The 12,785-nt window shown below is 38.8% G+C and overlaps 3 protein-coding genes across 5 annotated transcripts in view; 2 read left to right on the top strand and 1 right to left on the bottom strand.

The window, feature by feature from the left end:
• The window catches only part of TrpA1 (Transient receptor potential cation channel A1), a 55,097-nt gene that overhangs the window by 33,188 nt on the left and 9,124 nt on the right, over positions 1 to 12,785 (bottom strand). The gene's annotated exons all lie outside the window — the stretch shown is intronic.
• Positions 89 to 2,047, top strand: LOC111243807 (uncharacterized). The gene is made up of 3 exons (XM_022789934.2): positions 89 to 245; positions 839 to 998; positions 1,461 to 2,047. The coding sequence occupies exons 1-3, from the start codon at positions 176 to 178 to the stop codon at positions 1,684 to 1,686; spliced, it is 456 nt and encodes a 151-aa protein (XP_022645669.1). The 5' UTR covers positions 89 to 175; the 3' UTR covers positions 1,687 to 2,047.
• LOC111243808 (uncharacterized) lies at positions 4,888 to 12,181 on the top strand. 2 transcript variants are annotated; one of them, XM_022789936.2, is made up of 3 exons: positions 4,888 to 5,076; positions 10,316 to 10,432; positions 11,742 to 12,178. In XM_022789936.2, the coding sequence occupies exons 1-3, from the start codon at positions 4,890 to 4,892 to the stop codon at positions 11,753 to 11,755; spliced, it is 318 nt and encodes a 105-aa protein (XP_022645671.1). In that variant the 5' UTR covers positions 4,888 to 4,889; the 3' UTR covers positions 11,756 to 12,178. The 2 variants fall into 2 exon arrangements, 1 of the variants encoding a protein (XP_022645671.1); XR_002670616.2 differs by lacking the exon at positions 10,316 to 10,432 and having other exon boundaries at positions 11,742 to 12,181.

The following is a 12,785-nucleotide window of genomic DNA, read 5'->3' as shown; positions in this document are numbered from 1 at the left end:
TTGTCACAAGTTTAAAATGCTTTCGATTACTGCATGCCGAAAGTGACTAACGGTCACCGTTCATTGTCGCCGCGACGGCAGGCGGAACGTTCTTCGCCCTATAAAATGTCGTCGCCATTCTGTCATAGAGTATCTTTCGTTGTTTTAAACAACTAGAAGAAGTACCTCTCGAAATATGCGCGCTTTCATCGTCTTGACTGTTGTGTACATCGCTGCTAGCCAGGCCCAGAATGAGCAGGCACAAAGTAAAATCTTCCTTATCCTTGTTTCTAGTTAATATTGCTTTTCTCTTGGGATGAAATCCCCTAGCATTCTAGGGCTTATTGCAAACGAAACCAAAGCATTTTGTGTGCTTCAAGACTATCTCTATGTAAAACTTTGAAAACGATTGTCCATCTGATTTGATTGTAGGAAGTGCCTTTGAAGGTTGTATTTACCAATTTATATTTTAAAGCGAATACGGAGGCAACCTCATGTGGGAAACGCTAATGCTGCGGGATACTCGGTATCCTTAAAGGGGTTTTTTTACATGTTGTTCTGCGGCCCCGTGTTTATGTGGCACAAGGCAAAAACATAACGTTTACTGGTAGATCCTGACAAGCTCTGTTCGATTACTTGATCCCTACTCAGTTCCCAAAATTTAATTATGAATAGGAAATATGAACAAAATGTTTAAAGGGGTATGACCTGACTGCCAATTGTGAACACTGGATAAACATAAATTTCTGTCTATTTGTGAACAAGTTTCATATTGACCGTGTTTTAATGAAGATCTCGATAGTGCTAGAGATATCGCAAACTAACTTAATAGTAAACGACTACTTTCGGTGATCCTCAGGCCCTGTATGCGTAAGGGACACGTTTCTCGCAGCTATTCAAAATGTCAGCGCTAGCTTCGACCAGGACCTACAAAAGGTGCCGAACAATCAAGAGTCTCAGTATATACGAGCGATGATGGAGAGGACTTTCAATCTTATTAGCGAGAGAGCCAATAGAACGTGAGTTGCCCAAATTTATCGTCTGATTGAGCCTAATAGTTAAATTTTTCCGTTTTGTTAGGCGATATGATGAGTTATCTCCCAGAGTTGTTTTTCCGCTTAGACATTTGCTCTTCGGCATGGTACCGGGTTTTTGGTGGTCCTCAACTGTAAATATTCCAGTTTATTTCGCACTAACTTATTAGAACTACCTTTTATCAGCATCAAAACTTATCAACAGAGACGATTATACCTCACCGTAACCAGTTAAGCAAAACTACGATGAGTTTACTTACAAACATGCTGTAACATTGTGTACTAGTAACAAACAACTTTGAAGGCTTGTGGAAATAACGCGATATGAACGAACGATTGTTGTGTGCGTGATTACGACCATACGTAAGCCTTTCCCAATGTTTTGCGAACAAATTACCATGATTCAGGCTAGTAAGCTATTATTTTCCTACTGCTTTTTTCCTTTAGGTCGACAGTGTTGGTAGGTTGCGGCGCAAACTTTTCATGCTATGCCACTGTTCTGAAGAACATGAACAGAGATGCCAGTGGCGACGCACAAAGAACGCAAAAGGCTGTACTATTGAGCGCAGAAAAACTTGGTTGTGACACCAGAGACCTCGTCCACTACAACTATCAGAAGTTATACAGGGCCTTGAGGAGTGCAGTTAAAACAGCTGCGGGATGCTTCTTTTAAAAACACCGAATTTCGAAGTGTATAATGAAACAGAAAACCTTTGACCATCGAATGTATGAGACAGTAAACAATTTCCGTGTAATGTTATCACTAAATTCCACGTTATTCATTATTATTGTTACGTTATTTCTTTAAAAAGTGGGAGTGATAATTTTTTATTGATTTTCCTCATCAGTTCATTAGCTAACTAATGCTATTTTAGATTAAGAAGCCTCGTTTATAAAACCCACGTGTTTTATACCTTACATATATATTGGTTTTTCGTTAGACGTGGCCTGGAGATGCGTTTGGCAAACCATGACCGTATGTGTTTGTTATATAGAAGAGTTTTAATAAACGGGGATGTCATATCTTGCTTGGTCATCAGCTTTATCAATATGGAAAGTATATATGAATGATTCTTTGAATACGCCGAAAGAGCTACATATAAAGGACGCGTTTATTCAACGTACCATTAGATCACGGCTTTAATTGGGAGCCCAAATCACAAGTCGTTCTCAGAGACGTCTTCTCTAAACTCATGAATTTGCGGAAAACTTTCTCATAGTGGTCGTTAACTTTATGATACCACTGCAACCCGATGTTATCTGGCTCGCGATAGCGTTTTCTCCACGATCTGCCAGCATGTTTTTGATGCGTATCCTGACATTAGACCTGTTCAATAGTTTTGCCAGCTGTAGTTCGTCGTCTTAGTTGATCCACTGCAGGTTACGATGCCTTAGGCACCCTACATAGGCCTCATTACTGCGTCGATGATGCGATATACGGTAAGGCTCTATTATGATACAAAAATTATATTACCACACATTTTTTCTGGTTAACCTATAGAACATTCTTCGCTGTTCCAGTCGATCGGAAGAGGTATCGTTAGAGACGTTTGTGCGTATCTTTATCATCCTTGCTGCTCTTTGAAAGATAAAATCTTCCGCAAAATTTGGAGAAACCAGTAGAATTTGAATATATGTTTTCATTGGTTTCGGCATTGACCGAAACCCTTCAGAGCCGATATCCTGAACAAAGCATGGTGATCGCTAGCTTGTATTTGCACTATCTGTATATTTTATTGCAGTATTGCCACAGCTTTGTATTACTGAAATGTTTCTAAAAATCATGCAAAATGCATACTTTGTGTTTTATTTTATATTGTTTACATAATAACTCTTGAACCCAAAAACGATAGCGAACACGGGGTTCGTTTAAGGCACTATAATGACCATCTTTAGAAGCGCTTACTTTGCCTTCCAGCTGTTTGTTCGCAGTGTGTAAGCGGTGCGTTTCGCATGTACGCTAATTATTCATTCTACCCTGAAATTACGTAATGAGACATAATTATGTTCGGCGACATAATTATAAGGGACGTTTCTCATATGTAATTTCGGCGTACCGAAATTACATGTGAGAAACGTCCCTTATCTGACTGTCAGTCGTGCATTACGTTTCATACAATCAACCTCTCAACAGTTTTCGTATTCGCCTATTTAAGTTAGTGCTTTCTGTGGCGTCTCACACTTAAGTTAGTGGAACCTAAGAGGGTTCCTAGCGAACCTAGCGAACCCTAGTTCCTGTGGTCTTCAGCTTTCCAATGCTAGCATGTGAATTGTAGATGTGGGTTTCAGGCGTTGCTGATCGCACAATAATTCCAGTGCATGCTCTCTGTGTGTGGTTGTTTTACTATTTTTGGCGTCATTTGGACGCCCAGATCCGATGGTCATAGTTGCTCTAGAATAGCCAAAATTAGACTTTAGATGGAACGGCTTGAAGATGGGAGAAGTTTCGGTGTAAAATATGATCCACGTAGTGTTCGGGTAGAAGTTGATGAAGTTATTACGATAACTGACCAGATTTGATACGCGAGTGGCCATGATATTTCCAAGGAACTAAATATCTACAACCAAAGGTTTCAGATAATTTTCAGTGTTTTTTTTTTGATGAAAATAATTTACTTACTCTTATTTGTTATAAACCCTGAGGAGATAGCGAAATCGAGCCATTTGTGACTATCGGTGATGATAATTAGATCGCATACTACAATAACGTGCGTCTAACAAAAAAACATTCTACAAAGCCTGTGGCAAAACCCAAATTGACGTCAAAGAAGGTAACACTATGTGTTTAGTGAAACTGAAAAGGGATTGCACATTATCAGTTGCTGCCGCCTGGAAAAAAGTTTCTACTGTCAACGACTAACAAGATTACAACAAGCCCTTGAAAAATATCGATCGGAATTAGTAAACAGAAAAGGGGTCATCTTCCACAATGATAAGGCCAGATCACGCACACGTTTAACTACCCAAAAAAAAATGCAGAGAACTTTGATGGGAAATTCTGATACATCCGTTGTATATTCCAGATCTTACACTATCAGACTATTATTAGTCTCGGTTTCTGCAGAACTTCGTCATTAGTGTTAATTAAGTTTCAATAAAGGGACGGAAAAACCACTTATCACAATTATTCGCCGAGAAGCCACAGATGTTCTTTAGTGATGAGATTAAGGTATTATCAGAAGAATGGCAGAAGGTCATTAATTAGTTTTGTAATCTTAATATATATAAAAAAAAAAAAGGTTCAATATTGGCCTAAAAACGGTCAATACATTTCCAACAACTTGATATGAAAAGTCTATTAATTTACTATTTATTCTTATATATTTTTGTATATTATCCTGGAAGCCACTGGAAGTGTTTCATCCTATCTCAGATTCTGAGTAAGTAAGTTCTAAAGTAAATGTCTGGTCTCTTTGAATGGAACATTTTGAGAGGTTTAAAGTATGACGAAATAAATCGGTATCGTAAATCGTATCTTAGATACGCAAACTGAATCCAAGTAATTACCTGTCCTACTATCGGAACTGCGTCTCATAGACAATACATAGCTATGAACAAGTTTTTCCATTCTATAGTACTGCTGTTTCTGAATACGGCCAAGACGAAACTTAAACAAGATTCCCAATAATAAATATTCCTACACACCTTTAGCATGAATGGTATCACAAAGCTACTGCTCGTTTACGTTGAGCTAAAAATCTGTTCAATTGTTTAGTCAATCATAGCCGCTTTTTCCTACGCAATAATAACAACAGACCATTGTATCGCGACTACCGACTGAGCTGTCGACTAGCCGTGATGTTGGACTCTGTGATGAAATTTCATTGTCACATTGGCTCGCTGTTGTCACAAGTTTAAAATGCTTTCGATTACTGCATGCCGAAAGTGACTAACGGTCACCGTTCATTGTCGCCGCGACGGCAGGCGGAACGTTCTTCGCCCTATAAAATGTCGTCGCCATTCTGTCATAGAGTATCTTTCGTTGTTTTCAACAAAGTACTTCTCGAAGTTTTGACTATTCTGTGCATCGCCGCCAGTCAGGCCAAAAATGATAAGATTTCAGGTAAAATCTTCCTTATCCTCGTTGCCTGGTTAATATTGCTTTTCGCTTGGGATGAAATCGCATAGCACTCAAGGGCTTATTGCAAATGACGCCAAAGCATTTTGTTTGCCTCAAGGCTATTCCTATGTAAAACTCTGAGAACGACTGAATGAAATGACTTTGAAGGTTGTGCCGGACCCATCCTTTGTGTTTTACTTGATATTTACCGATTTATACTTTAAAGCTAATACGGAGGGGATTTCAAGTGTAGCTTTCAAAGATGACCATATTTCTTGTTGGGAAACGCTAACGCTGCGGGATAGTCGTATTCCTAAAAAGGGTTTTTTGTATGTTGTTCTGTGGTCCTGTGTTTATGTGACACAAGGCAAAAACATAATATTTACTGGTAGATCCTGATAAGTTCTCTTCGATCACTTAATCCCTACTTAATTCCTAAAATTTAATTAAGAGATATGAAGTGCATCGTCTGTTGTAGAAACTAGATAAACGGTCTATTTGTGGACAAGTTTTATATTGACCGCATATTTATAATGAAGACCTCGATGATGTTTTACGCTAGAGATATGGCAAACTAACTTAATAGTAGAGGACTCGACTTTCGGCTATTCCGAAGTACTGCGCAAAATGCGCTTAAGGCAGCTGCCGATAAGGTAAGCAAGCCGACCAGGACCTGTGTAATTTCCGAAACACCAGATAGGCTCGGAATATTACACAGATTATATTGGAGACCTTCAATGCTGTCGAAAAGGAAATCAGCGAGAAATGAACTGCCCAAGTCCGATCCATATAGTTAGAACGCATATCGAATATCTTATTAATAAACATTGTTTTCCTATGGCGCTTTCATACATTCATCATCTGAGTCAACTGAACACCTGATAGTCAGATTATTCCGTTCATTTCCGAAAACTTTCCTGAGTTGTCTTCGATCTGCGCCTTCGTGTCTAGTTACTGACACGGCCGTCTCATATGTTTCGTAGTCTTCAACTATCAATCTTGCGCTTTATTTCGCAAAAACTCATTCAGGGCACCTTTTGTCAGTGGCAATCGTAAATCAAAAACGTTAACAGTAGAGTCTTTCAGACTTTATTTGATCACTGTTCATCGCAACAAATAAATTGACCTAGAAACAAGCATCCTAATATTGCACCCTAAGTAAGTAAAATTGTTTTCGCTTTTGAAAGCTAATGATGTAAATGATTGTCGTGTATGGTGTTGCTGATCATCGTTATTATCAAAGCTCTTCGTAACTTGATCAATAGTGTTTTTCGCACAAATGATGTTCCTCTTTTTTTGGGGGTAAAAATAATGTTCAGCATTCGGGCTACGCAGCGTGTCTATGCACGATTACTCAAACTTATTTTTTTTTTTTGGTTTTTGAACAGTTGCAACTCTGCGAGTCGAGCTCTATGTTCTATTCGCAAGCTCAGATTGATCTTGTCACAGCTATCCTAGGAAGGAAGTGCAAAAGGCGCACAAAAACTTAGTCCCTAACGGGAACGAACTCATTCTTAAGGATCAAGCAGGGCTTCAAGAAGGGCATAAGTCATGATGCAGGTAGAAAGGCTACGGGCTGTGGCCTGGGGCCCGCTTCTTTTAAAGGACACTTCCGAAATTTAATAATATACGAAAAATGCTATCTTAAGCTATGAAACACTAAAAAAAGGCCCCTCTAGTTAAATTTATGTGAGTCCTATTATTAGTTCCTCGTTTAAGGAGGCGTTGAGATGCCCCCGGGGGTAGTGCAGTCGGTACCCTGTCGTACGGGTTGGTATGCAGGGCGGTTCGAATAAACTGGGATGTTACATTCCGCCTGTTGTATCGATATGAAGAAATATGTACGGATGATTTTTTTACATGTACGTAAGAATGACACGAGGCAGATGTGTCTATTCGCGGCCAGGGTTTCAATATGGCTCCTAAACAGCGCATAAATCGTTTCCAGAAATCTCTTCCTTAAACTTACGAATAGCTTTTTAGCAATGACCATGAGCGTTGCGATATCGATGTGACTAGATACAGTCTGGTTCACGGTAGTGCTTCCCCTACAATCAACCATGAAGTTCCTTTCGCGTACCCTATTCTACGCCTGTTCAATTGTTTCACTATTCGTAACCCATAGTTTTGGCTACAACGAGAAGATGGTGCAATCTATTAGAGTTTCTGTCATTTTAAGGTTCCGAATGCTGACATGCGAATTGTAGGCGTCGTTTGTTAGGCGTTGTTAATTTAACAATAATTCTTATGTACGCTCTCTGTGTGCGATTTTTTTATTCATTTCCATAGGTAACACCAAATCTTTCGTGTCTGATTGCTTTCTAAATAGCTAGGAATGCACAGAACTGAGAAACCAGTTTCAGTTGCTAAATTAAAACTATATATAAAAAGGATCGAAAATCTGTCGAGTCAGCCAGTGGCTTATTTTGTGATGATTTTGCCCAGGAGGCCGCCAAAATTAGCCACTGGCTACAAATCTCTCTTCGCTAAAACCGGGACATTTTTCTAAAACCGTGGCAAAGGCATTTCAAGTGGCTGCTCGCTGCTCTTCGTAGACGTAGTTGGAGGATTCCGCATTACAATTAACGGGTTAATCTGCTGAATTATTAGTGAAAAGTTGGAATTGTCCACAGCGCCCCATGCTGAGACATGAACCATGAGGTCACCAATGTACTGCTGCCCCTACGGTTTATCAGAGAAGGGGCGTGAGGGGTCTATTCGTAAAGCTGACGTAACGTTCTTTGAGGTGTTGTGTGCTGAAAGATTACTGCTATCACTGACGTTTACTATTCGAAAATATCGGTGCATATTTCGCCGTTTTGCTAGCAAAATGGATTGAAGGTTCCATATCCCAAGTAATGTATGTCACATTGACGTCGGCGTCATTTGAAAGCCGAGATCCGTCTTTTTGAATGTCTTTATTTAGACTTTAAATGGAGCGGCTTGGAAATAGATTAAGTTTCTATTGAAATTATCTGCATTTTATAATTCTATTAGGATAAGAAATAAATCTGTGCTACTTGTTACCAAGAGTTGTTATCAGAGGAAACGGCCTAAGTATGATTGTTGTTTTCGTCCTGGGAATTCTGATGTAAAAGATGGTCCATGTGGTGCTCGACTAAGTACAGCAAAAACTGATGAAATTATCGTGATAAATGACAAGTCAGTAAGATTTAGACATCAGTAGCTATGATACTGCCAAGGGCCTAAACACCTACTATCAAAAGTTTTAAACCATAGTATTTATAGTATATTGTTTGCTTAATAATAATTCCCATCTCCGAAACCCTGCAGAGACGTAACGAAATCGAACCATTTGTAAAGCGGTCGACGATCAGTGATGAAAACTAGATCACATAACACAATAACGTGCGTCTAGCAAAAAAATGTTCTAGAAAGCCAGTGGCAAAACCCAAATTAACGTCAAAGAAAATAACCCTATGTGTTTAGTGAAACTAAAAAAAAATCGTACATTATCAGTTACTGCCGCCTGGGAAAAAGATTAATTCAAGTTTCTACTGTCAACGGCTAACAAGATTACAACGAACTATTGAAAAATATCGACCGGAACTAGTAAACAGAAGAGGGTTCATCTTCCACAATGATAAGGCCAGATCATGTACATGTTCAACTACCCAAAAAAAAATGCGGAGAACTTTGATGGGAAATTCTGATGCATCCGTTGTATATCCCAGATTTTGCACTATCAGACTATTATTAATTTCGGCTTCCGCAGAACTTCCTTATTAACGTTAATTAAGTTTCAATAAGGGGACGCAAAAACCACTTATTGCAATTTTTCGCCGCGGAACAACAGGTGCCCTATAATAACGAAATGACGACCTTACAAGAAAGAAGATCATTGATTAAAATGGCGCATACTTATCTCTGTAATATTATTTCAATATATACAACATTGGTTTAAAAATGGTCAATATTTTTCGATAATTTAATATAAAATTCTCTAATTGGAGAACCTGTCCTCTTTATTCATCGGTGTTTCTGGCGTTCATTGCAAAGCGCTTGTTTATTTGACCTAGGTTGTACCTGGTCCATTCGGTACACATGTATACCTTCACTGTTAGCTAACTCAGACCAGGGGTGTCAAAAGGGTATCACCTACTTGGACTAAGTTATCTATGGAAGTTGTTTTTGGAGCACTATAAATTCGACTTAAATAGGAAAACTGACAAAGTGTGCAATTAGAACTTCAGAAGCGTGAATGTTGGCTTCAGATCAAAGGTATTTCAAATTGTACACACCTGTGGTATTCTGCCATAGAAAGATGGCCACATGTTGGTAACGACAATTTTTCTTCGTGAATTTATTATTTTTTAGCATTCTCACGTTTCATGCTATTCTAGGTTATAAATGAACACTATGGATAAAATATCTAAATATCAATGTTTTCATCAAAAGGAGTCCCTTAGAGAGAAGAAAAGGTTTCCGGTGACCGCTTTGGTATATCAAGTTCACAAGATCCTTGAGCTAGATTGCTCACAGCCAAATAGTATGAATAGCCAAATTGGCATAAATAGCCAAATATTTCACTAAAGCAGCTTAAACTGGCTGTAGTAAAAGTTGGAACCTGTGAAATCAAAAAGTTATCTAAGAGGTGCTCAGTTATACAAACAGCTGTATAGTGTAGTTTCATGTCTACTATTAAGAGCAAATGTGTGTCATTTAAACATGCCTTAAAGACTTTGTAGTTTTACGCGGTTTTAATGTTTAAACCACAATATAGAATGCCTTACACATATATCGTATATCCCATCCTACGTGCACGGACTAGATCTATATAGCCAAGTGCTCTAGCATAGGAACTGCGTCTTACGGGTCTTACGCAGTTTTTCGAAATTTTTCCATTTTGTAGTACCGGTGTTTCGGAATACGGCCAAGACAAAGCTTAAACAAGACTTTCAACAATAAATATTCCTACACGCCATTAGCGTACATGGTGTCACGGAGCTACCGCTCATGCGCTCTAAATTAAAATCTATTCAACTGTGTAGTCGATCACAGCACCTTTCTGCTACACAAAAATAATGACAGACCACTGTGTCCCGATTACGGACTGCGTTCTCCACAATTTTTGGTCTTAAATTATATGATATACTTTGGTGGTCCTATTAATCGTCCTCTGTCAAGACTTTACTTTGCTTTTAATTACTGTATGTCGAGAGCAATGACGTCAGATGGAATTTGCTTCACCCTATAAAATGTTGTGGCCGTTTGTCTACAGAGTACCCTTCGCTGTTTCACACAACTGGCAGAATTACCTCGGTAAATATGCGCACCTTTATCGTTTTTGTTATCCTGTGCATCGCCGCCAGTCAGGCCAAAAATGATAAGACTTCAGGTAAAATCTTCCTTATCCTTGTTGCCTGGTTAATATTGCTTTTCGCTTAGGATGAAATCCCCTAGCGCTCAAGGGCTTATTGCAAATGAAGCCAAAGCATTTTGTTTGCCTCAAGGCTATTCCCATGTAAAACTCTGAGAACGGTTGAATGAAATTACTTTGAAAGTTGTGCCGGACTTATCCTTTGTGCTTTACTTGACATTTACCGATTTATACTTTAAAGCTTATATTTCAGAAACTGAATTAGCTTCCGCAGTTGAAAAACGCTAACCCTGCGGGATATTCGTATTCCTAAAGGGGTTTCCTTTTATAAGCAAGCTGTGCTTCCGTGTTTATGTAACACGAGGCAAAAACATAACGTTTATTGGTAGATCCTGATAAGTTCTGTTCGATCACTTAATCACCTATTTAGTTCTTAAAATTTAATTAAATGTTGATAGTGAACAAAATGTTTAATGGGATATGAAATGCATCGTCCTGACTGCCAGTTGTAGAAACTTGATAAACAAAAATTTGTAGTTATTTGTGTAATAATAATAATAATGAAGACTTTTATGGTACTCTACGCTAGAGGCGTGGCAAGTTAACGCAATAGTAGGGAACTGTGAAATCCAGTGCGCGAAAGACGCCATTACGGCAGCTGCCAACGAGATCAGCAAGCACGCCGACGAGGACCTAAGTAGGCTTGACATCACCGGAAAGGTTCAGAAGATAAGAAAAAATTACAAATGATTTTGTCAACGCTATAGAAACGAAAAATAATGTTGCCCAGATTCATACATTCACCACCTCGTTAAACTTAACACTTGATAGTCCGATTCCCCCGTTTGTCTAGCTGATATGATAAACAACTTCCCTGAGTTATTTTTGGTCTGCCACCCTGCGCTTAAACATTTCTTTTTCATGATCGAACTATGTTTTGGTTGTCTTTAACTCTGAATATTCCATTCTTTTTTTTTGGCACTGGCTCGCTGGGACTACATTTTATCAGTGGTAATCGAAGCACCAAAACTTATTGACTTAAATCAGCAGAAGCTTTTAGACTTTATTTGATCACTGTTCATCGTAACAAATTTACCCAAACTGCGATAGATGGACCTAGAAACAAGCATCCTAATATTGCATTCTAGTAACCAAATGATTGGTCCTTATTTTGCCTTTTAAAGCTAATGGCAATAAAGTCGTGTGAATGATTGGCGTATGTGGTGTTGCTGATCATCGTATATAAAATTAAATGTTCATTAGTTCTAGCATACAGGCTCCGTGGCGTGTCAAATAATCTATTACCTTACTTAATTTATTTATTTAGTTCTGAAAGGATAAAATCCACCGAATCGAACGCTGTGTGCTATTGCCAGGCTCTGAGGAGCCTTATCGGAATAACCGGTACGCAGATTCAACAACTGTAGGCCACAGCCCACGGCCACACCGAAAATATCCTCGATGTTGTAGGATACGTCGAACAGGACTTCAAGAATCTTCTCACGACCACGGACGAGACCATTCAAAAGGCTATGGACTGCTTTTTTTCTAAAAATTAACAACATGTAATATTTTACAATGAGACGATTAACTTTTTGCCCATCGTAATGTATATATCATGCTTTCACAATACTTCACGTTATTCATAAATATATTGTTATTTTTCAAAAAAATACAAATTGTTTTAATTCATCTTTCTTTTCCATTTGGATAGCTAAATAATGCTATTTTAAGTTACAAAGTACTAAAAAGTACCCTTTCGTTAAATTTGTGTAAGTCCTATTATTAGTTTCTCATTTAAAGCGGCGTTCAGATGCCCCTGGGGTACTGCAGTCGGTACCCTGTCGTACGGCTTGGCATGCAAGGCGGCCTTAATAAACTGAGATGTTTTATTGCGCTTGTTCGTAAGCGGTATCCATATGAGGAAACATGTGCGAATGATTTTTTTTTTACACGGGCCGAAACAACGAGACCAGGCGTGTGTGTCTATTCCCGCTTAAGGCCTCAATATGGGTCCTAAACGGCCCATAAATCGTTTTCAGGAATATCTTCCCTAAACCCACGAATAGCTTCTTAGCAGTAGCCATAGGCGTTGCGATATCGGTGCGATTGGACACAGTCTTACGATAATCCGTTCTCTACAATCGGCCGCGAGCTTTTCTCAGTGAACTCCTAATTGTAAGCCATATTTTGGCTGAGACGAGACGGTACAAGTTAGCAGAGCTTCGGACCTTATCTTTTGTCGCCTAAGGTTCTCAAATACTGACATGTCAATTGTAAATCCAGCGTGTTAAGCGTTGTTGGTCGTACGATCATTTAGATACACACTTTGTATGTGGATTGTGTCGTTAACTATTGTTATAACTTAATT

Source organism: Varroa destructor, unplaced genomic scaffold (genome assembly GCF_002443255.2).
Source record: "Varroa destructor unplaced genomic scaffold, Vdes_3.0 BEIS01000002.1, whole genome shotgun sequence".
In the NCBI taxonomy this organism is placed as follows: Eukaryota; Metazoa; Arthropoda; class Arachnida; order Mesostigmata; family Varroidae; genus Varroa; species Varroa destructor.
This window is presented reverse-complemented; position numbering and strand designations above follow the sequence as displayed.